Raw genomic sequence first — 24,583 nt, 5'->3', positions numbered from 1 at the left:
TGCCCTATGACCTCAGGGCTCACATTGCTGAGGATGTTTCGGTGCAGTGTGGAGCCATGCACCCCGGAGCTCTCCGTGTTCCACAGGCGGATGGTATTGTCTGAGGAACAGGTGATAAAGGAACTTGGGGGCAGGCAGGCCTGGTTACTGTCCTTCACTTCAGGGTAGACCTGAGGGGCAGAGGGAACAAAGTCAGATCTCTAGTTAGGGGGCAGTCCTTTCCCTGCCCAAGGAGATAGAGGGGAATGAGATTAAAGAGAGATTGCTGGCCGGGACTTAGCCCAGAGTTTGTCACATAGTAAGCAAGCCATAACTATTAGATACTCTCTATAATCGCTATGGGCAAACACCTTAACCAAGCTCCTATTATGTTCCAGGCATTCTTCCATGTCTCCCACTTATATCATTTCATTTAATTCTTAGGGCAACTAGATAAATCAGGTGCATCAATTTACAGTTCAGGAAACTGAGTCAAGTTCAGTAACTTGTCCAAGATCACCCAGCCCAGGATGAGGCAAAGCTAAGGACAGACAGGGGCACAACGGAAGAAGCCTGAGATATATAAGCTCTAAATTCAAGCTCAATCCTTGGACCCATCTGAAGATATGTGGATACACAGGGATGCTGCTGGAGAAACAAGAAGGCAGCAGGAATATAACTTTATACTCAGGGATCCCCACTTCCCGCCTCACAAGGGTACCCCAGCAAACCTGGCCAGTCTAAGGCCAGCCCAGCCCACATACCTCCACACTCCAGACGCAGGAGGAATGATACAGAGCCGAGTACACCTTGCCCACTTTCTTGGGGTCCCTCACATCCCAAACATAAAGGCTGTGGTCGTTGTATACACAAGACAGCCACTGATTCGTAGGATCAAAGGTCAAGGCAATGGTGTCTGGATACTTGGCATTGGCCCCTCCAGAGAAGAGGCGACTGTGGGGAAGAGGACAGGGCAAAAAGTGAGTGGAGAGCTGATGAAATGAAGGACTGAAAAGAATGAAAACAGAAGCCAAACCACAAAGGAAGAAGCGGAGCGAGCATGGGGAACTGTCTCCAGACCTGCAGGGGGTAGCTGCTTGAGAAAGGAAAAAGCAGCGTCTGACAGCTGTCAGCCAGAGCTGACCCAGCACCGGCTGTCAGACCATCAAGTTCTCATGAGGAACACAACCAATGTCACGGTACGCCACAGTCAGACAAGGGAACTCTGTGGCCGTGACAGAGGGAAACAAAAACAAGACCCCTCTATAACCGTGTCTGAGAGCACAGATGAACGCACAGCACTGTGCCAACCACAAACGTGACCAAACGTTTCCAGGCCCATCTGTGGTGACTGACCACTGCTTCTTTACCAATTACAGCGTTAGCCCCATACCTTCCCTTCCACCTTGTAGATAAAAATTATGAAGATGTCCCACTGGGCAACTACCCCTACTTCCTGACCGCATCTAACCGGAGCGAAACTTCAATCCCTTGAACCATCCCTAAAATCATCTACTACAAGCCCAAATCTTACACTAAGCCTTGCCTAACCCCCCTACTGAGACACTCCCTGCTTTCCCATGGTGTGCGGTCTCCTTGGTGGCAACCAGTACTGATAAACCCAAATCTGTAGCTCTACAGAGGTGTTTCCTGGCCTTCACTGGGGCAGATACACTCTTCACTTTGTGCCCTGAAGCACAGCCAGGGAAGGCTGGGCGCAGAGGGAGGCTCTGGGTGGAGGCAGGGGGCCCAAAGAGCTCACCTGGCCTCAGTGACACTGGCAATGTCTGTCCCCAGGGCGTGGGGCCGGGGCAGCGTGCTGAGGAAGTGCAGGTTAGAGGGGTTGAAGAGGCGCACGGTGCCGTCGGCACAGCCACAGAAGATGTAGTCTTGGCTCACAGAGATGCAGTGGGCCACAGTGGTCTGCAGGCAGAGGGGCTTGGGTTGGCAAGGGTCCCCTGCCCAACCCCTCCTCAACAGTCGCCTGCCAAGAGGAGAGACCAGCCAAGGCAGAGGCGAGGGGAAAGCTGCCCAGCTGCTCTGGCCTGAGCCCCTCAGCTGTTATCTGGAGATGCCCCTCCCTCCAGCAGCAGGTGGCCAGAGGGCCCACAGCCACGTGCAACTGGGGGATGGGAGCCGGGGACCCTTCTAAGGCACAAGAGGTTTTGACCAAGAGGACAAAGTAGGAAAAGCCCAGCAAAGAGAAAGAAACAGCATGAGAAAGACAGGAGGGTCTAGGCACCACTTACTGTGAAGCTGCCTGTATTCTGAGCACAAGAGGGAAGCAGGGGAAAGAAAGGTGGAAAGAGAACGCAGAGAGGAGGGAGTTACACAGATCTCCGTGGGCTGGAACGAGGCCAAGCTGTGGCTCCCCAGGCTCCTCTCTCCCGCACGCATGAGGGCCTAGCCCCTGCTACAGAGCCAGAGGCAGCAGATCTCCCCTGAGCTGACACATGGGCGGCCAGCCCCTACCCATGGGGACAGAGGTGCTTACTCTTAGCTCCACCCACTTATCCAGAAGCCTCCTGTCGCTGAACTCGCACAGCAGGCCTGAGGACGTGATGCAGAAGGTGCTGTCGGCCTTCTTCCCTCGGCCACAGGCCACGTCAGTGAACAGGTTGTTGCGCAGCTCTCCCAGCAGCCCTGAGCGGCCCAGCAGAGGCACAGTGGCGTTCACCTGTGGAGATGCACCGCTCCTGTCACCCATCCCCCACCCCCCACCCCGGAGCCTGCCCCGACAAATGAGGCCCTATGGGAGGAAGGAGACGCAGCAAGGCCCCCCTTGCTCTCTGAGACTCCTCCTCGGCCCAGACAGCATCCGGCTCACCCGGAACTTCTGAACGGCTGCTGAGTGAGCAGAGGGGGGCCCAAGTGGAACAGGGTCTCCTAGGGAGGGCTGAGCAGGCTCTGACCCCGGGGCCACTTCCAGCCGCAGCCGCTCACCTTTGAGGTCTTACTGTCATCGAGGTACCAGAATTTGATGTGCCGATTGCCTGCAGTGACAAAGTAGCTGCAATCTTCAGAGAAGGACACCGCTGTCACCCGACTGGACACCTTATTGGAGGCCACCACAATGTTTTTCTGGAGGGAAAGCCAAAGGAAGAATCAAAATTCTGCCCCTTGGGGCTAGGAAGAAAGAGGCTCAGAGGATGGAGGAGGGGTTGGATAGGATTTGTATTTTAACAAATGTTCCTTTCCAAGATTTTTTGGTCAGAAAAAGGAGGAGAGAGAAGAATTTCTTTCTAGAGGAGTCGAAGAGATTCATTTCCTCTGGAGGCCCTCAAAGGCATAAAGCTAGCCCCTTTCTACCAACACATGTGGCTACACAGTTGCTTTTTTCTGCTTCAGGCTATCTTCTAGCATGAGACTGAGATCAGCAGAGTGGAGGGAAGGGGCTCAGATCAGCAGTCTCCTGGCTCCCCAACTCCGTGACCCCCCATGAGGCTGTCAGGCCAGCCCACCCAGTCCACTCACCTTCCAGGCCCAGACGTTGACGATCATGTCATGCTGGTAGCCCACGGAGACAATGTACTTGGCGCTTGGGGAGAAGGCCACGCAAGCCACACCGTACTTATGCTCCTGCAGCTCTGCCACCTGGCTATGCTCAGCCACGTCCCAAACGCGCACGGCAGGCATGTGCCCACTCTGCAGGGAAGCAAGAACTGGAAGTGCGGGCAGAGGCATACAGCCTCCCCGAGCCTTTCAGAGTGGGGGCCCTTACCTCCCCAGCCACTACATACAATCTCTCTAATGACCCTTGGCCAAGAGTCAGGAGCAGAGTGCTATACAGGGCAAAGGTTAAAAACAAAAACAAACAAAAATATCTCAGGACGACAATGATTATCCGGGAGAAAATGGCCCCAGATTTTGTTCAGTATGTCTGTGTCACTCCTTGAGTGAGTCTGATGGGCCTCCAGGGTTGAGAACCACGACCACTCAGGCCTATTTCTGCCCCTCCGCCTCCATCAGCCTGAGAAGACAGAGGCGTTCCTCATGTGCCCAGCAGGGGGCCTCCGGGGACCAGGAACATTTTAAGGCAGTGGTTTTTCAAAGCTGCCTCCCAACCAGCAGAATGAGCATGTGGGAACCTTTAAGAAATGCCAATTTCGGAGTCCCAGCTCACACCTACAGAAACAGAAACCCTGGGGGCGGGCCTGGCAATGTGTACTTTACCAAGCAATCCAGGTGATTCTGGTGCTCACGGAAGCTTAAGAACTACTATTTTCAGGTAGAGCAAAAACTAGGATTTAGCATCTGTACAGGGAACCAGAGTGGCAGCAGCCCTAAGTAGGCCTAAGATTGTAGCCCTCTGCTGAGGCCAGGCCTCCCACCCTCCTCAGAGGACTGCAGCTCACTTTCCTCACTCACCTCTCCAGTGACCAAGTACTTGCCATCAGGGGAGAAGGCGAGGGCCGTGATGGTTTTCCTGCAGGACGAGGCAGGCTCAGAGGGGCACTGACAGCCTGGCCTAAGCCCAGCTCCCTCAGAGTCCCCTCAAAAGGCAAGATGAGCAGACACCAACCTACATGTGGCCCAACCAGGCCCCAGTCTGCAGAGCCACAAAGCCCCCAGACAGTGCCTTTCTCCCAGCTCCCAGGAAAAGGAGGTGCTCCCTCAGTGCCCAGACCCATTTACCTGGAACTGTTGAGGATGTGGTGCTGTTTGTGTTTCCGGGGATTGAACAGCACAACCACACACCTGGGGAGATAAGTAAGACAACAGACTTAGCACCAAACCACGGCTCCCCGACAAGCACCCAGGCCACCTGGGAATTCTGATCACTCAGCACAGGGACCTGCATAGAGCAAGTTCAGAGGGGCTCTGCTTGCCACCGAGGGCAACTGACTGCTTTCTGGCAACCTACTCTTCTTACTTCCCTTCCCCATCCACCAGGGCCTATCTCTGCAGCCCCTTGAGGACGAAGGCTCCCTGGAAGCCTATCCCACCAGGTCCCTAAGCACCAGCACCATCTCTGGTCATACACACAAAGGGCAGCGAGGACTCAGGCCTCCCCACAGCCCTTGCACAGAGCCCAGGAAGGGGTGCAGGAGGGAAGAGTCCATGTGATTTGAGCAAAGCAGGCCACAGGTGTACAGCCAGTCCACAGGTTGGAGCCATATGTCTGACAAGCATTTGTGCTCCAAGGAGGAGTGAGGCCTCTCATGTGGGTGCCCACGTGCGTATCTGGCAGGAGCCAACCCCACACCCTCTGTGTCAGATGAGGAAGGGGGTAGGAGGCAGGAGGCCTGAACTGCAGGGAGGCTCAGTAAGACTAGGAGGACGGACAGAGAGAGCCCAATCTGTTCAGTGCCTTGGAACTCCCGGGCCCTGCCCTCAGAGTCCCTGGCCCCAGAGAGCCCGCGAAGGGCCCTCCAGACTGCCAGAAGACAGTCAGAGACTCGGCCCGCCTGCCTGCCATGCAGAGAAGGGTGGGAGGACCCTCTCCAACCAGGCAGCGAGGGTGGACAGGATCAGGTTTAGATGGACTTTCCAGAGGCAGTTCCAGTGAGGAGGCCAGGTGGTAGGAGTCAAGGCAGGAAGCCCAAAGCTGTAGCCAGGCAGTGTTCTCCCTTAGTCTCCGTGGCTGTCAGCAGGCCTGGGCCCGTGGCCCCTTCTGCCTCACTTCATTAGTACTGACAGGAGCAAGCGTGGGACCTGCTACGCCAGGTCAGGGGATGGGGACGGAATGAGCAGAGGGTGATAGCCCCCAGACCAGCCCTGTTTAATGGGAAACCCACTGCCTGCTAGAAGCTTGAAGCAAAGGCAAGTACAGCTGCTGGTGAGCGCTTAGCATATTAGGCTCCATAAACCATTTCAATATGCACATTCCGCAGGTAATCTCTGGGGACCCAGGGATCTCTGAGGTACACTAGGTATGCCCAGAACTGCCAGGCTGGGCAACAAACAGCCTCGGAATTCCTGAGTCACATCTGCTCCTCTAACCCCTCCCCAAATCCGTCCTCAGTTTCCTTTCTCCTTCTCTCTCCATCTGCTCATCTTTCTTTGTTCCCCTTTCTCATCTCCTTTCTCTCCTGCCACCAGCTTCTAGTCTCCTGCTTCCCTTACACATATGACAAAAGTCAGATGGCCTTGGAAACCCTGTGCCCCATCACTTTCCCTCCCCGTTCCCGAACACACACACACACACACACACACACACACCCATGCACACTTGCCCAGCTTCTGTTAGGGGCAGTCCAGGATACAGGGAGCCTAATTCCTCCAGATAGACTCATAGAACCTTAAAGTTGGAAGGAAGGACGGAAGGAATTAAATGCACCGTGCTAGGTGACTTTAAAATCACCTAGTTCAACCCTCCAGAATTTTGAGATGAGGAAGCCTAGGCTCAGAAAGGTCCCAGAAAGAGCAGAGCCAGGCCTCCCAGGCCTCCTGACTTCCGGTGTGCTTTACATCAAACACACATGCATGTCTGATCTGATCGCAACACTCCCACAAGATCAGCCCTGGGGGGCTTCCAAAACCAAACTCCTTCAAGTACCCATGAAGGCCTGGGTGGTATGACCCCTGCCCACCGTCCAGCTTCACCCTGAACCATGCTCCAACCACATTCTTTCACTCTCTTTAACCTGCCACGCTCCTTTCCAGGAACTGTTTCCCTTATCTAGAACATTCTTCTCTCCCTTTTCCAACTAGTTAATCTTTAGTCCCCTTTCAGATCTCAGGTCAAATGGCCTCAGTATATGCTCTCACAGCAAGCACAGCATATCAATCTTTTGTAACATTTATCACAGCTGTAATTTTACATTTATTTTTGATGTGCCTTTCACGAGAACAGGAACGGGGTCTGGTTCTGCTGACTGCTTTGTCTCCTGTGCCTAGCAGAGGCTGGCCCACTGCAGTTGTTCAAGAACGATTTGAATGGGAGAGTGTCTTCCCTGGTCCACTAGCTTGGTCCTGTGGGGCATCAGTAGGCCCAGCTCTCCCTACTCCATGCCCCACCTGTCTTCTATGGAAGGAGGGACTGAGGACATCTGGATCCTCAGAGGCAGTGTTGGGGTGGTAGGGATGCTGTGGGCTTTGGAGGCAGAGACCAGGGTTTGAGGCTTGTTCTGCTATGGACAGCTCTGTGACCCTGGGTAGGGCACAAGCATGTTGACTTACCTATAATAAAGGATGGACACTCAGATCTAGCTCCTAGGGCTTCTGTGAAGATTAAATGATTTTTTCTGACACACAGTAGGAGCCAAACAAATGGCAAATCTTAATATTACTACTCCTTAAGCATGGAAAGGAAGCTGCAAGGGGGCTCCTGGCAGTGGGGAACGAGGTGCTAAGGGACTATGTCAGGTTTTTCCTCTGGAAGAATGGAGGAAAGTCCTGTTAGGACCTCAGTAATGGTAACAACTTCAAAGGAGGCTTTATTTTTTGTTCTGGGGAGGCAGCCAGGAAAGGAGAGCTACATTAAGCTTGAGGAAAGAAAATATCTGCATCTTCATTCACTGAAGGGATGACAAGCTTGGAGGGGAGAAAGGAAGGGATGGGGGGAACGTGGAGTGAGAAACCACCTCAAGTGTCTAGGACAGTAGCACAGGGGTACGGAAGGAAAAGTGAAGGGCCACCTCCTGGCTAAGGTAGGAAGCAGCCCACAAGAGTGTCAGTGAACTCGAAACATGAAGGCTTCCAGTTCCTTTAATAACCAGTCCTCCGCTCTTCATACAGTGGGGCTCAGTAATAAGAGTTACCATTTGTCACTTTCTAGGTAGCAGGCACTGTGCCAAGCAGCCTAGATGTCTGCTTTTAGCTAGTCCTTCCAGCACCTTGTGACCCTTAGTACAATTATCCCCACTTTACAGATGGAGACCCGAGATCAGAGCAGTGAGGTAACTGGCTCAAGGCCACTCAGCTAAAGCCAAAGAGAGTCGGGATTCCAGAAGCAGTGCTCTAAGGGCTGCGGAGTGGAGTGAGTTGAGGAAAGAAGAGAAAAGTGGAGTTGGAGATGAGAGACGTGAAACACAACTGACCTAACATGCAGGGTGCTTGGCCAGGAGCCTATGAGAAGAGGGAAAGATGACTGGAGCACTTTGAGGGGAAAAGGATTTGGGCTACAGGATTTCTGGAAATCAGAACAGGGCAGATGAAAACTATAGCAGTTACAGTTCCAAGTTCATAGTTTTAGATATTTAGATTTTAATACTTTTTTCAGTGTGTGAAAAAGCATACACACACACACACACACACCAGTCTGCCACCATGTTTTCTAACTGATGTTTTCTAACTTTCTTGTTATCGGGCTGATCTGCTGAGGAGGCCCGTCTCTGCAGGCTCATCTCTCTAGCAGTGACTTCCAGGGTGAGTGGTTACAGGTTACCTAGTTTCTGATCAACTACACAAAAACCATGGCAAAGGGCTTTGGCTGAAAGTTGCTCTGACTCAAGCTGACCCCACACATACTCCAGCCGGCCACATTCCAAATCCAGGAAAAGTAGGTGATGAGGGTTCTATGATACGCTTTTGAGTTTTCCTTTAAGCCCATCATCCCAAAGCAGCCTCGTGACTTTCGAAGAGCAATGCGTCAGACTGCTTAAAACACTCAGTCTTGCTGGACCACAGCATCTTGTTTCCTCCTCCTGGTAAGTGCAGTTCCATGGTGGGAGGAGGAAGGAGAGCAGTGTGTGTGTGTAAAACTACAGTGTAGAGAGGGAGATGACTAGCTGTGAGGCAATCCTTCCCTTCTCCGACACCCCCCCCCCATATACACACACCCCCAGCGTAGCCTGGAAAATTCTCACGTGCGGCATGGAGGAGTTACGCAAAGGAGAGAAACGTGCAAAGGAGGGAAACACACACAGAGACAGACCTCTAAGCTGAAATTTTTACTTTTAGTTATTCAAATATGGAAACCTCCCCACACAGAGGAAGAGGAGGAAAGAAACCAACCCCTGGTCACAGCTCCACTTGTGGGAACAATAATGCAGATGCCGAGGTGAGGGCAGAACTTGGCACAGACATCCAAGGTTCCTCCTGTGCCCCGCTAGCTGAGGTCCTCCCAAGAGAAGAGAGCTCAGCGACACTGATGTGGGAGCCACGTCAGTCTTCTGTGACCCTGAGCAAGCTCCCCAGTCTACCGGGGAGCAGAGGGCGGGGTGCAGTCCGCATGTCTTTGGCCCTCCGCCTTGGCCGCCCGGGCCCTTGACGTCACCCAGGACAACAGGCAGTCATCTGCACGTGTGTCCTTGCAGTAGTGCTGGCTGCAATCCACAACAAGGGCTAGGCTGGCCCAACCGGCTGAGTCCCATAATTCAGAACCCCAGGGTGCGGGTGTAGGGAGACCATGAGTTCTCGGTCCCCCGGGGCCTCAGCCCGGTAGTCACATGGTGGAACGCCAGTACCAGGTGCTGGGCCCACTGCCCAGGAGCTCCTCTGAACCAGGAAGGGCCAAGCCCTCAACACACCCCTTTCCCAGACAGGTCCAGGCCTGTTGCCATCACCAAGAGCCCGGCATTCTCACAGGATCTGCCTCCTACCACTCTCCATCCTCCAGAAGGCAGGAACAAAAGAAGCGTGGGAAGAGCAATGAACATAGCAGCACATACAGGGAGCAGAACACAGAAGGTTCAAGCGGAGACCCTGTGCCTTGGACGCTCTTCTTTCAGACCAGGTAAAAACAGAAGGTGACTCACACAGGGACAAGAGGTCCTTCAAGCCTTGCTCAAATGTCACTCTCTAGCACAATTTAACATCACAACCCCATACCCTACCCCCATTCCCTATTCCCTTTCACTGTTTATTGCTTATACTTTCTCCAAAGCACACATTTTATATTCTATAGAATTCACTTTTGGACAGGGAGATCTGTCTTCACCACTAGATTGCCAGCTCTGTGCAGGTGGTATTTTTATCTGTTTTGTTTACATCCCCAGGGCCTAGAAGATAGGCACTCAATAAATATTTGTGAATGAGTGAATAAATTATTAAGTCACTAGCCACCAGATCTCAAAGCCAAGGAACCTCCCAATCAGCAGAACTGAGAACTACTAGGGCCCTAGGGCAGGTGCGTGGTTCTCCCCTACCTTAGGCTTTTAGGACTCACAGACACTTAAGGGCAGTGTGATGATGGAAGGAATGAGAAAACTGGGGCCAGGCAGACCTGTGTGCTAGCATACTGTGTGATCTTGGGCACATTCCTTAATTTCTCTGAATCTGTTTCCTCATCTGTAGAACAGGAAGAACAAAATCTACCTCACAGAATTGCTGTGGGGACTGAAGAAGACAGTGTGCAGAGTAAGCAGCATGGTGCTCCTGGCCATCTTCTTGAAGGGTACTCTGCTCCACCACTAACAAGGAAAGCGAGATCCAGGGGGTCAGCAGTTACAACAGAAGCCCCAACTGTGGCATCCCATACATGACTTGCTGGACACTAATGACTCATTAGGATCCTCACCCAGGTGTGGAATTATAAACCATCCCTCTGGATTCACTCCCAAAAGGGAATGAAATATAGCTTTAATTATTCTAAGAGAGAATGAGTCAAGGATGTTTCCTAAGGCATCCTCCGTTGTGGTCCTCTTTAAATGCCTGCAATCCAGGACCTTCCAAATAAGCAATCCTCTTAGGCCAGGTCACAGGACCCACTGGCATCTCTGTTTCTGGGGCATTTTACAAATCCCTCCTCAAAAACATGAAAGAAGACAGAGAATAACATGGGTACCAGTGGAGAGCTAGCGGTGCACTTCTCTCTGCCCAGAGGACTCTACACACATTCCCTTCTGGGACAAGACGTGAATCTCTGTGCACTGCAAGACTTACGAGCCCTGTCAAAATGCAATGCCTGGGCCCCCGTCCTCCCACTCATTATGCTCTAGCCACCACGACAACCATTTAGCCCCCTCAAACAAGTGAACCCAATCCTCCCTTCCCTGGCACCTTTGCACTTGAGGCTTCCTCCACCTGGACCACTTTGGAGATCCTCAAGAGTTCCTTCCTCTTGGTCATTCGGACATCAGCTGAATGTGACCTCCCCCTGCGTCTTAACGACCCAATCCTAAAGTAGCCCCCGCCCTGGCCCCGGCCCCGCCACGCGCCCCGCCAGCTATTCACTTACTCTCCTTTCTGTCACTTGGTTTTACTTTCTTCAGAACACTTACCATCTCTGACACTATCTTGCTCATTTATGGGCTGGCATGCTGATTGTCTGCTTGCCCTTCTTGAACCTAAACCCCACCAAAAATGGTCACCCTTCCTGTCCTGCTCACTGCTATATACCTTGTGCCTAGAACAGTGCCTGGTCCCGAGCAGGTTTTCAACAAATACCTGCTGAACAAATGAATGAAGGCATCTATGACCAAACCATCTGAGGAAGAACTAAGGGGGCTCGGTTTCAGGTGTGAAACCTGCAGAGCAACCAGAAGACAGGCCCTGAGGGGACCGACGCTTGCGAGGACCCCTGCACATAACTCCCATCCACCAGGGCACAAAGCAGGCATCTTCTCCCAGGCCCATCCGGTGTCCACAGTCCCACACACCCCCTGGCAAACCAGCACACAGGGCTTGCCCACAGACCGTAAGGAGCTAATTCTGTGCTCCCTTAGCTCAGCTGTCACTAGAACATAGTTCAGGTTGGGAGACTGTGGTTTCACACCTTTTCCAGTGCTTTGGAGCTGGGGGACCTCAGCATAACTTCCAGTATGGGCTGAGTAAATGGGAGGGCCTTCTCAGGAAATCTGAGTCTGCCTTCCTCCTCCCTAGTTAACAGCAACCAAGAGGTCTCCTCGGGGCTGCTGGATAGGGCACCTCCCACTCCAGTAGCTGCTTTGCCCAGAGCATTCACCCAGGCCAGGCCCACACTTCAGCACCGGGGATCAAGAGAGACTCACTCTCAGAACTGATTGGCCCCACCGCGGCAATGGGGGCTGTGCTGGGTTCTACAGCACCTGAGCCCTCTACCAAGCCAACCAGCGAACGGGCCCAAGTCAATTATGGATGTTCAACTAAGCTGAGTCCCTCGAAGATGTTATCTGGGGACCACCTAGCCTCCTGGAGCAGGGGGGCTCAAAGTGTGACAGGTGAGGGGTAGGCTTTTCTGTGGACAGAACAGCAAAGGGGGAACTCTGGAGCCACTAAAACTGAGGGGTCTCTACCCAGAGACTTCACCCACCTCTGCTTGACACAATCCCCCTCTACCCCACCCTCTTGGAGCGGTTTCATTTCCTTTCAGAAAACTTTGTTTTGGTTTGATATTTGCCTCTAGGCCTCCGGGAGACTTTTCTGAGCTTTGTTTTTCTTCTTGTTTCTAGGATACCTGAGCCGCTCTGAGAGCAACAAGCATAGTAGGAACTAGAGAGTGGGGGTGGGGTTAGGATCACCAGATAGGGAAAGAAGAAGAGAAGGAGGGAGGGAAAGAGCGTACTTGGCTCACATAGACTTTGGTGGCCCCCAGACACTCCAGAGGCACAACAGGGACCTCTAGAACAGAGCAAAATGAAAATACTCAGAAAAGGGGGCCATTTGCAAAGAGAGAACTTGAAGTCCTAGGAAATCAAAAGGTCAGGGAGTAGATCATGTCACCGCCCAGGGCTCGCCCGAGCCAAGCACACTGAGGAAACCTACTAGATATCACAGAAGGGAAGCTTCCATACACCATCTGGAAGGCTAATGACTCCCAGACACATGTGCCAGGCTGGGTCCTGCCCACACACAGAAGCACACACCCAAGCACCAGGCCTGGGGTCAGGGGCATGGGGGGAAGAGGTGGGGAGCATGGTTCTACAATCCCTAGGGCAGGCACACTAGGCTCAGCACATACCAGGCAGCAGCCCAGGCCCTTCCTGCCCATCTCACATCCAGCCCCAGCCCCACCTCCAACAAGAAGGAACCTGGCTTTCCCAGGCAGAGGCAGGCACGAGAGGAATTCCCCTGAGGCCAGCTGCACGGGTATCCAGCAACAGAGGTCATTCATCAACTTGGCTTCTGGAGGGGAAGAAGGCGGCCAGCTCAGCTTCTGCAGAGTAAGGCTGGTGCAGCTCTTACAGCACCCCCACCACAGACATCAGATGCCAAAGGGCCGCTCAGGAAAGGCACCGGCCCCAGAACCCAGGGGCAGAAGTTTCCCTGGCATAGACTGAGATGCCCATAAATTGGGCTCTTCTCATTTGTATGCCACATAGTGACACAAGAAGCAGCTTTCAAAAATCAGCAGAAAGTCAGGTCTTCCCCCACTCCACACCATTTTAAGATTAAGAGCTTTGCAGTCAGACTACTTGGGTTAAAATTCCAATACAGACACTTACTAGCTGTGTGACCTGGAGCAATCTGCTTAAACTCTCTTTTTTTTAGTTTCCTTCTCTAAATGGGATAATAATAGTACCAACCTCACAGGGTTGCTCTTTGCAAAGTGCTTAGCAAAGGGCCTGGCACAGAATAAGTTGTTGACAAAGGCAGATTTTTGATGGGATGATCAAACTAAGGAAATCATATACTGGTACAAAAACTCCAAGAGTTGCTGTGGAACTCATACTGGGAAAGTGGGCACTCCCGAGCTGATGGTGGGGAAGAAAGGAAGAGGGGCGGGGGCCTTCCCATGCCTGTGCTCCCATGCCCAGCAGCAAAGTACACAGGTTGACAGAGAGAACCAGAAGCAGCAAGGGCGCCAAGCCTCCCAAAGAAACACTTCTGTAAAAGCCTAAAGAAGCTATGGCTGGGGGTTTCTCATCTGCACGAGCAGAGGAGCGAAAAGGCAGCAAGGGACAGAGGAACCCCAGCCCCAGATCCCTACTTTTCTTCCATGGCACTGACATCTCTCCAAGTGACAACAGTAGGCAAATGTTCAGAGCGGTGTTTTTCTTTTTCTTTTTTCTTTCTTTTTTTTTTTTTAAAGATTTTATTTATTTATTTATTTGAGGGAAAGAGAGAGAGAGCACGAGCAGGGGGGAGCAGCAGAGGGAAAGGGAAAAGCAGACACTCCGCTGAGCAAGGAGCCTGATGCGGGACTCGATCCTGGGACCCTGGGATCATGACCTGAGCCAAAGGCAGACCCTTAACCGACTGAGCCACCCAGGCGCCTGGTATTTTTCATAAAAATAGCCAAAAAGTGGAAACAACCCAAAAGCCCATCAACTGATGACTAGATGAAGTGTGGGACATCCATACAATAGAATGTTATACGGCCATAAAAAGAAACAAAGTACTGATACCTGCCATGACATGTATGAACATTAAAAACATTATGCTCGGGGCGCCTGGGTGGCTCAGTCGTTAAGCATCTGCCTTCGGCTCAGGTCATGATCCCAGGGTCCTGGGATCGAGCCCCGCATCGGGCTCCCTGCTCGGCAGGAAGCCTGCTTCTCCCTCTCCCACTCCCCCTGCTTGTGTTCCCTCTCTATGTCTCTCGCTGTCAAATAAATAAAATCTTTAAAAAAAAAAAAATGATGCTCAGTGAAAAAAGCCAGTCACAGGGGCACCTGGGTGGCTCAGTCGTTAAGCGTCTGCCTTCTGCTCAGGTCATGATCCCAGGGTCCTGGGACGGAGCCCTGCATCACGCTCCCTGCTCGGCAGGAGGCCTGCTTCTCCCTCTCTCTCTGTCCCTGCTCGTGTTCCCTCTCTAGCTCTCTCTCTCTAATAAATTTAAAAAAAAGAAAAAGAAAAAAGCCAGTCACAGAAGGCCAAATATTCTACTTATATGGAATGATTCCACTTATATGAACTGTCTAGAACAGGTAAATCTACAGAGACAGAAAGTGGATTAGTGGTTGCCTGGGGCTGGGGGTCTTGAGGGGGAAATAGGGAATAACTGCTAATGGGTATGGTGTTTCTTTCTTGGGTGATGAAAATGTTTGAAAATTGACTGTGGTGATGGCTGCACAACTTTGTGGATATGCTAAAGAACACTGAATTGTACATTTTAAATGGGCAAACTTGTGGTACATGAGTTACATCTCAATAAAGCTGTTTTTAAGTGACTAGAAGGTAGATATTAAAGATGGTGTTGGGAACTGTGTGTAATATAAAGTGTGAATCAGTATGTACAGGTGGATGGCCAAAAAAACAGGACAGGATGGCAACAAGTACAGCATTCAACAAAGAGCCTTGACCTGGCCCTGTATCTCCTTTACAAAAATGGTACCAAAACATTCACCTGGCTATATCTCCCAGAAGAAACCAAAAAATCCCTGCCCACCCTAACTGGTTTAGCATGGTTATAAACTCCCATGCAATAAGCCGTCTTCCAATATACTTACCCTGCTGGGTAGGCAACTAAACCCGATCGGGGGTCACAGGCAAGTCCTCTGCCTCCAGACACTGTTATTCCAAGCACCTTCTCCAATGTCACCTGTTAGAGGGAGACAGAGAAGTGACATATGGACAGAGCAGGGTCGGGAAGGAGGTGCTGAAGGTACCCACGACCATCTAGCAAATGCTGACTACTTTCTTCAGGAGAATAGGGCTACTGACTTCTCCAGGGTCTGTCCTGGCCACAGGTCCCTTGGTCACATGGGGAAAAGCCAGCGTGCACTACAGGCTTTTAACAGGGCTCAATCTGTGGGGACCCTGGGAAAGAAAATGAAGGGTTAAAGCTGGGCTCATGGCCACAGAGGAACAAGCACTCCCCCAATCCAGGAAGGCTCCGTTTACAAGATAAAGCCTTGGGTCCCCAGACTGGCCTCTTGGGTCTCTGAGAGTCAGGGAAAGTCACTGATCTTCGTGCCTTGGCAGGTATGAAAGAAAGGCTACTGTGATCTACTAAGAGTCAGAGGAATGTTAGGTATTAATTAGGTGACTCATAATATCTCTGATCTTTGCATCCCATCACGTTCCTCCCCTCCATCAGAGAACTCTACCCACCCCAAACATCTGCCAGTTCATACAGACTATGAGCCCAGGAGACAGAAACATGGCTTAATGCTGTGTTTTGCCAAGCACAGATGCTCAGAGTACTCTAATTATTATTATTAAGCCCCACTCCCACAGAGATGAAAGGGAAACATGTGTAAAGTGCTCAGAGATTCTGAGGACATGGCCACATGCAACATTCACCATCACTCTCACCAACAATATTGTTACCCAACACTGGACGCAGCCCTACGGCGCACACTGAACTAACCTCAAATTAGTTCACTGGCCTTTCTGCTAGATGATCCCATGGGAGATTCAGAATGCCCTGGAACCTCTTCTCACTCCACCTCACCGTCTGCAACAGAACATCTTGCTTGTCACTCCAGGTCCACCCTCTAGTACTGTCTGGACCCCCTGCACTGGCCCTCCTCAGAGATGTCCTTGGTCTCTCTGTTGGCTCAGAGAGAGAGGCATCTGAATGCAGAAAGGTCATGTAAATAGGCTAGACTGTACCCTACTAAGAGTCTCGGAGGCCCTAGGAGGGTGGTGTGAACCAGAAACACTTCAGGAGTATTCATGTCTGTAGTAGGGTGGTCTATCCTAGTCCAGGCCAGTTTCTGGAGAGGGGAAACCCAGATGGGGCACCTGGGTGGCTCAGTCAGTTAAGCGTCTGCCTTCGGCTCAGGTCATGATTCCAGGGTCCTGGGATCGAGTCCCCATTGGGCTCCTTGCTCAGCAGGGAGCCTGCTTCTCCCTCTGCCTGACGCTCTCCCTGCTTGTGCGCTCATGTTCTCTCTCTCTGACAAATAAATAAAATCTTTAAAAAAAAATTTTTTTTTTTAATAGGGAGAGGAAACCCAGAATCAATTAGGGTGGTTAGGATCTCTCCTCCTCTCTTACTGTCCCAGCTGGAGAATTCAAAGTCCCTCTAGAGGGCTGGTTTAAACTTTTTTTTTTTTTTTAAGATTTTATTTATTTATTTGACAGAGAGAAGAGAGAGACAGCATAATCAGGGGGAGTGGCAGGCAGAGGCAGAGGGAGAAGCAGGCTCCCACAGAGCAGGGGGACGGCGATGCAGGACTCGATCCCAGGGCCCTGGGATCATGACCTAAGCCGAAGACAGTCGCTTAACCAACTGAGCCATCCAGGCGCCCTTAAATTCTTATCTCCAAGGACCATTTTAGCTTGAATTAGGTTGGAAAGAAATGCCCTTTGGTGGCCAAAGACCAAAATAAATCCCCTGGGACATGACAGTTAAAACCTATTCCCCAGGAAGGCCCCCAAGAGTCTTCTGTGCTTCCTGGGGATGTGGACCAGCAATTCCAGCATGTGTCTACTCACTGACAGAGGCAGTTTAGTCCCACAGCCAACCCACAGCCACCTGGCAAGCACCAGACTTGCCAGGAACCCTGGGCCTACCTGAGGCACTAAGCCTAGTGTGGGATAAACTAACTGTAGCCTGTGTTCTTGATAGTTTGCCTTAACTTATGCCTCCTTCCTTACTTTTTCTTAGCTGCATGATGCCCTGGCACCCAGTCACCTTGTTGAAAGGCCTGAGCACCAGGCACACTGACTGGAGAGCACAAAATACCCCTGGGGAAGTCCAGGGGATGCTCAGTTCGGTGCACCCCTCCCCATCCTGGCACTGTGCCTCCAGCTATCCCAGAGGGAGGGTACTCAGGAACATTCCTGCTATACCAACTGCCTACTGCAGACAGGAGAGAGAGGAACCCAAGGCCAGCATTACCCACATAGATGGGAAAGGTCATAGATCAAGTGCAGTGAGCTAAAAAACTGCTCAAATCCTATTCCCTTCCGGAGAATCATTGCAGGCAAATCCTTTGCATTCAAATTTGTATCAATCCCTCGTTTATGCTTCAGCTTTGGTCCCAAAGAATTAGACCAGTCTGTTCCGTTCTCAGCTTTCCTTCCCTCTGACAGGAATTTGGGTAGGTGTTTTGTGGACAGAGGATGCAGTTCCATAAAAGACTCATTCTGAAACTAGCTTGGACTTTTCAACAGCAAGCTAAAGCAGGAAGGAGATGTCAGTTACTCATACCTTTAAGGCCAGTGTTCACCAAACATTTTTGACCATGACCCATGGTAAGAGAGATAGTTTATGAGTTTGTATCATGAGCTGGTACATACATACATGTACATGTGTGCATGTGCCTAAAACTGAAATAAAAGTTTCACAAAACAATACTTCTCTTACTCCATGTGATACACTCTATTTTCTATCACATTCTATTTCATTAAAAAATGATTCTGGGCATGGCCCACTTTGTTGATTTCATGACCTACAAATGGGCTGGAAACTCCAGTTTGAGAAACTGCTACAGACCATCTATTCCTGCTGGGCCTGGGTTCCAGGCTCTGATCTCTGGCAACTTTTGTGTTCCTCAGGCCCTTTCCTCCTAGGACTCTTGGCAGTGGGACGGACATCCGGGCTAGGAAACCCCATGGGCAGAAGTTTGCCTGGGCTCAAAACTTGGCTTATTTTCAAAGGATTTATGGTTTTTGGCTTTTTCTGACTTTCTGAACAACTATCCAAAGACAAAAAAAGGCAGTTTCCTTTGGCTCTGTGGAGTGGGAGGAGCAGGGGAAAAACATTCAGGGGCATCAGCTGGTTTTTATTTTATGTTCTAACTCAAACCAGCTTCCTGTTTGCAGGGAGGTTTTGGGCTGAACTCCACTTTCAAAGGATCTGAGAGAGTCCAAAGCTCCTGCAAGGCCTCCAACATCTAGGCTTATTTTGAAAGGGCCCAGCATAATGGAGATTATAAATGGACTCTCTCCCTGTCATAACCTCCATATTTTCTCCTTCCAAAAAGGTGATGCAGCTTCCATCTACCGCAGAAAATGGAGACAGACCTGAATGTCCCTTGCAAACACACCATCGACTAAACACCCAAGTTCAAGCAGTGGTGTGCCACAGCCAGCTTCCACGGGCTCAGGACAGCTGACTGTGCCCTTCCTTTCCCACCTCCTCACTCAGTGACAGCACCCTGGTAGCTTGAGATCACCACAGTGGGAGTACTTACACCATGGAAATCAGCAAATGCTACAAATCAGGGCTCTTTTTTTTGTCCCCTGAGAGAGGCTGTAAACACTCAGCAATACACTACTAAGTTCAGGCCACTGTTATCTCTCACTCGGACTATAATTCCCATGTATTCTCTCTCTTCTCAACATGACAGGCCACAGTGATTTTTTTTTAAGGTTTTTTTAAATTTTATTTTATTTATTTGACAGAGAGAGAGAGAGTACACACAGTGGGGAGCCACAGGGAGAGGGAGAAGCAGACTCCCTACTGAGCAGGGAGCCCAATGTGGGGCTTGATCCCAGAACCCTGGGATCATGACCTGAGCCGAAGGCAGATGCTTAACTGACTGAGCCACCCAGGCACCCCCACAGTGATTTTTTTTTTTTTAAATATGTATGAGATCATGTCATTACTCAGCTCAAAACCCTCCACGGGCTTCCCATCCTTAAGTTCAAATTCAAATACTTTACCCTGTTTACAAGGCCCTAAATCATCTGGCCTCTGGCTCCTTCTCTGACCTCATTTCCTACACTCTCCACCTCTTCCTCTACCTCAGTCACCCTGGCTGCCTCAAGCACCTCAAGCAGATTCTAGCTTCAGGTCCTGCATATGCTATTCCTTCAGTTAAAATGCTTTTCCCTCAGCTATTCACATAGCTAATTCACTCAGGTCTTTGCTCAAAGGTCTTCCCCTCAGAGCAGGCTTTCCAGACTAACTTTACTGTTATCATTCTGTACCTAACTTATCTTATTTTATCTTTCTTCATAGCACTTAGATTCAGGTAGCAACCCAACACTGATTGTATTTCCGTCCATACACTTACTGTCTGTCTTACTGCCCAGATGAGGATGAGCACAAAGGGAGCTTAATGGTACAGGTAACATTTTGTTTCTTAAGCTGATGGTGGACACACAGCTGTTCATTCTATTATTCCCTATGTCTTTACTAGATGTCCTAAATATTGCACATTCAATGTTGAAAAGAGAGAAAAGACATGGTCCCAGATGTGGCATGGGGCTCAGGACCTCATGAACAACATCCTTCTATAATTCACACCCTTGATTCTCTCTTCATCCTTAAACAATGGCTTTTTGATACTCACTGACCCAACAATGTTGGGGGAAAGGGTACAAAGAATTCAAGAATATGAGTTTTTGTTTGATTAGGTTTCTCACTTAAGTGCTTCTAAGACTGCACATTTTTATGATGCTCTGACACGCTGGTTCCAGTGGAAGCTTTCGAGAATCATTATCCCTTCTCCTGACTGCTAAGCATGGCAGCAGGTAATGAGAGAGTCCCCTAAGCCTGGGTCCCTGAGTAACTTTGATGAACAGAGCCCCTCTGCTGACCCACACTGAATATGAGCATGAGCAAGAAATAAACTATCTGTTAAGTAAGGGAGATTTTGAGGTGATTTTGTTACCACAGCATGACATAACCTGGCAATTTTCATACTTCTTGGTCTCTTACACTCTTGGTTTCTTTACACTCTCAGAAATTATCAAGGACCCCAAAGAGATTTTATTTGTATCAGTGTATTAGAAATTACAATGGAAATAGTTTAAAATATTTCTTAATTCATTTAAAAATAATAATAAATCCATACATGTTAATATTTTTATTAAAAATAACTATCTTCCGAAACAAAAAAAAATTCAGTGAGAAGAATGGCACTACTTAACATTTTTACAAATCTCTTTAATGTCTGGCTTAATAGTAAACAGCTGGATTCTCCTATCTGCATCTGCATTCAATCTGTTTTGATATGCTATTCTGGTTGAAGATGAAGAAAATCTGGCCTCATTTGGATATGTAACTGGAAAAGGGGGGATCTCATAGATCCCCTAAAGGCGACACTAAGGATTCCAAGCCCATACTTTGAGAACCAAAGACCTAGTCTGTCTTGAAAACTATAGCATTTCTCCACATAAGGAAGCAAGCCCAATGGTGTGCGAGTTCTGGCCTCAAGCATCGTTGAGGAAACTGAGGCAGGGAAGAGGTCCTATGAGAAAACAGCTGTTCTCCAAGTCTGGGATGGGGCCCAAGGTACTGAAAGGAAAGTCAGTTATAAACCCTCACAGCCCGAATGCCAGTGAAACTTAGCCAAAAAGACAACCAGTCCAGGTAACTGATTATGTCCAGTGACTTGGGACACAACTACTACAGGCAGCTGGTACCCTGATACAGCCATACAGTTCTAGAACATCGCTTCATGCACAAGCAAAAACAAAAAAGAGAGCACCCACATCGTACTCTACAGTGATCTCCTCCACATCCAAAACACAGCCTAGAAACAGAGAAAATACTCAAGGTGTGACCCAGCCTTTGCTTTGGCAGGTGGAGAGTGTTGAGATGGAGGAAAGCCTACACCAGCCTGAGAGAGGGTGTCATCTGTCCCCAGAAGCAAGGCTGCCAGAGGGCAGAATTACTACAGACATATTGCAAAGGAGGGCTTGAATAGCCATCACTCCCAGCATGCACTATGCAGGGCAGTATTGTACCCTCCTGAGAGAAAGAAGGAAAGCAAAATCATCCCTCACCTTAATGAGATAAAGGGGTAACATCATAATAGCCTATTCCCAAGAGAGAAGGAAAGACTAAAGCCAACTATTTAAGTGCTCTTCTGGCTCTCATTAGAGTAGATGGAAAAAACAGGTGGCTAAGGGGCAATAGACAGGACAACTCACTCATACTAGGTAGAATAATATTTTCCAAACGTGCAGATTGCAGCTTATTAATGGGACCTGAAATTGACTGATTTAGTGGGTAGTGAATAAATACAACAGAACACAAAACAGATCTCACGGCATATAGTAAGGGTTAAGTATTGATCATGAAACTTTTGTTTAGGGGGGTGTGTACTGGGTCACAATATAAAATGTATTTCTTAATGTGGGTCATTCTCAAAGAAGTTTGAAAATCACCAAGATATTATGGGAGATCCTAAGATGAAGAATACACAGACTCTACTCTCTATTCTCAAAATCCATCAGGGAAAATTAATGGTATATTACAAAGCAATCCAATATGTGATAAGGGTCATAAGAAAGATATAAAGTGCTCAAAGGGGAGGAAGAGAAATGATTTCTGAACAGGATCAGGAAAGGAAAACTAAGGAAGCTTTCTTGGAGGGCAAGATGGTATTTGACCTGGGCCTTGCCTTGAGGATAAGTTCTTAACAGGTGGAAATACAGAGAGAAGGAATTCTCAGTAGAAGAAGCTGCATGAACAAAAGTTTGGCAGAAGGGGGCGCCTGGGTGGCTCAGTTGGTTGGGCGACTGTCTTCGGCTCAAGTCATCATCCTGGAGTCCCGGGATCGAGTCCCGCATCCGGCTCCCTGCTTGGCTGGGAGTCTGCTTCTCCCTCTGACCCCCCTCCCTCTCATTCTCTCTCTCTCAAATAAATTAATTAATTAATTAAATAAAATAAAAAGTTTGGCAGAAGGAAATAACAGAGCAGGTGAGCAATTGTGAATGCAGACAGTGTCAAGAGAGCAAGTCAGGAGAGGTAGACTTGCAACCAGACTAGGAGACTTGAATGCCAAACTAAGTGGGGTCATCTGTAGATTCTGGGAAGCCACTGAAGGATTTCAAGCTGGAGACGCAATCAAAGCTATGTTTTGGTAATGATGTATGTGAGAAAAACAACACAAGCAGGGAGCCCATTAGGAGGCGGTTACAATAGTTCAGGTGCAAAGTAATGAGGATCTAGACCAGCATGAAGATAGTGAGAGCAGAAAAGACATCGTGGATTCAAAAGTAGTAAAGCAAATAGAATCGGCAGGACTGGGCACCTGACAACTATGGAGGAAGAAGACAGAAGACTCAAATTTTGAACCTCAGAGAAAGGGAACATGAAAAGAAATGGTGCCAGGATCAGAATGCAGACCTGGGTCTGGACAAAGGAGGAAGGATGGGAGCCAGCGATGTGTTTTACACGTGCTAAATCCAAGACACTTCAGGGATATTTAGTAGGAACCACAGAACATTCACTTTAGCAACATAAACATGGAATTAAATGCTTGGGAAAGAGGTCAGGGCTGGAAATAAGTATCTGAGAATTATTCGCATGGAGGTGAAAACCACCACTGAAAGTACAAGAGAAGACAGGAAGGCAGAGAGAGGCTGAGGACAGAACCATGGGGAATACCTATTTTTAGAGTATAGAGAAGATGTGATGCCAGGCAATTAGAAAGACAGGAGGAGACCCAGGAAGCCAGGGAAGGGGAGAGCTCCCAGAAAGGAGGGGGAGTTGATGGAAGTGCCAAAAAGAAGTGAAGGAGTCAAGAAAAGGACTCTCCAGAGTCCAGAGCCATCTGCAACATGGGCAGCACAGCACAAGGTTCCAAGCAGTCCCAGACCCCGAAACACGTGATCCCAGGAAGCCTGGGGCAGGGCCGTCTAAGCGTTTCTGGTCTCTCTATCTGGTCCCGAGATCTGATCAGTCCACAAGCCAGAGTAGAGGCACCAGTCAATGATGATCCAGTCTGTGGAGGCAAGACAATGGCTTTGCTGGAGAAGGGCTTCTTGTTGGAGTCTGTGATATAACTGGTTCGGATTTGCCCTTCCTTTCTTGTGAGGGGCCACGACAGGGAGTCTGCAAAGGCAAGTCAGCAGATGCTCCCTTGAGGAAGAGAAGAGGCCAGAGCCACAAAAGGCCGGGGTCACCTAGGATTGAGCTGACCTCAAAGTGGTAAAGAAACCCCAGCAACTGGGAGGAAGCCAATCTCTGTTTTTGTTGCCACCAGTTTCTTTCTTCCCCCTTCTCCTTTTCCCTACTTCTCAATCCCACTAACACAAGTTATAAATACCTGAGTTATAAGTCATTCCAGCCAAACCATGGGCTTGCTATTTCTATAAACAAGCATGTCACAGACCTGTCTACAGCAGAGCACTATCCGCCTTCCCCTCCCTTCCTGCAGGTTAAGAATAACTATGCTTGTCTCTTACCCACGCACTGCACTCTAATCTCACAGAGCAGATTCTCCACCAGATTCGGAGAATTGCTGCTTATGAAAAAGCCACAGAGAAAGCCCAAGGCCAGGAGGCTTTGTGCAGAGACTTAGCCAGCTGGGCAGAGACCCAGTGACTAGCCTGGGGAGGGGGAAGGGAGAGGCGGGTATCATGCCCAAGCTCACTCCTGCTCCTTCAGAGTCCAAAGGGCCATCTGGTCAGAGGCAGGAAGGGACACGATGGCTACTCCAAGACTGCAGGACAGATCTTGCCTCTCCACTCTGCTCCTGGTCTCTATCCTGTCTGGCTGATTTATAGTTCTACTCTCTATACCATGAAGACTCCCAGAAACAAATAACTTCCAATATGACAGAAAAACTGGGCTCCCCAGCTTAGAGTTCAGCATTAGTTGGAGCTGAGCCAATTCTCCGGTGCTGGGATTAAAATAGCCTCAGCTTCTAGGAAGGTAAATCTGCCACGGCTTGGGAGGAGGTGACCTTAGAGATCCTCCAGCCATAAAACCCTGGAGACTAGAGAACAAAGGTTCTCAATCCTGGCCTACCAACAGAATTACTCAGAGGGTTTAACAAGTTTCAGATATCAGTCCCTACCCTATCTACCTCCCTTGCCTCCACAAGATTCTCAATCAACAGATATGGAGTGGGGTTCAAGAGTCTGCATATTAAAGCTCTCCAGGTAGCTCTAATGATTAATCAGGTAGGGAACTACGAAATTAAAGCATTTTGTCCTTTTATTTCCAAATTTCAGCCCCTCCTGGGACTAAGGAGAAAACAACGCTCCAAATGTTCTTATAAGA

General features: G+C 49.6%; 1 protein-coding gene across 2 annotated transcripts in view; it reads right to left on the bottom strand.

Annotated features, from left to right (window-relative positions):
• Window positions 1-24,583, bottom strand: part of MAPKBP1 (mitogen-activated protein kinase binding protein 1) — a 51,209-nt gene that overhangs the window by 12,069 nt on the left and 14,557 nt on the right. For both annotated transcript variants that reach the window (XM_034993574.1, XM_034993573.1), the window contains 9 exons: window positions 15,174-15,265; window positions 4,615-4,677; window positions 4,348-4,405; window positions 3,454-3,624; window positions 2,923-3,060; window positions 2,474-2,656; window positions 1,742-1,902; window positions 744-933; window positions 24-170 (listed from right to left, as the gene is read on the bottom strand). In XM_034993574.1, the coding sequence (XP_034849465.1) occupies window positions 24-170; window positions 744-933; window positions 1,742-1,902; window positions 2,474-2,656; window positions 2,923-3,060; window positions 3,454-3,624; window positions 4,348-4,405; window positions 4,615-4,677; window positions 15,174-15,265 (1,203 nt within the window). The remainder of the gene's footprint in view (window positions 1-23; window positions 171-743; window positions 934-1,741; window positions 1,903-2,473; window positions 2,657-2,922; window positions 3,061-3,453; window positions 3,625-4,347; window positions 4,406-4,614; window positions 4,678-15,173; window positions 15,266-24,583) is intronic.

This window comes from Mirounga leonina, unplaced genomic scaffold, assembly GCF_011800145.1.
Source record: "Mirounga leonina isolate KUSES-001 unplaced genomic scaffold, KU_Mleo_1.0 Mir_91, whole genome shotgun sequence".
Taxonomy (NCBI): Eukaryota; Metazoa; Chordata; class Mammalia; order Carnivora; family Phocidae; genus Mirounga; species Mirounga leonina.
The sequence above is the reverse complement of the archived record's forward strand: the minus strand, read 5'-3'. Positions and strand labels throughout refer to the sequence as shown.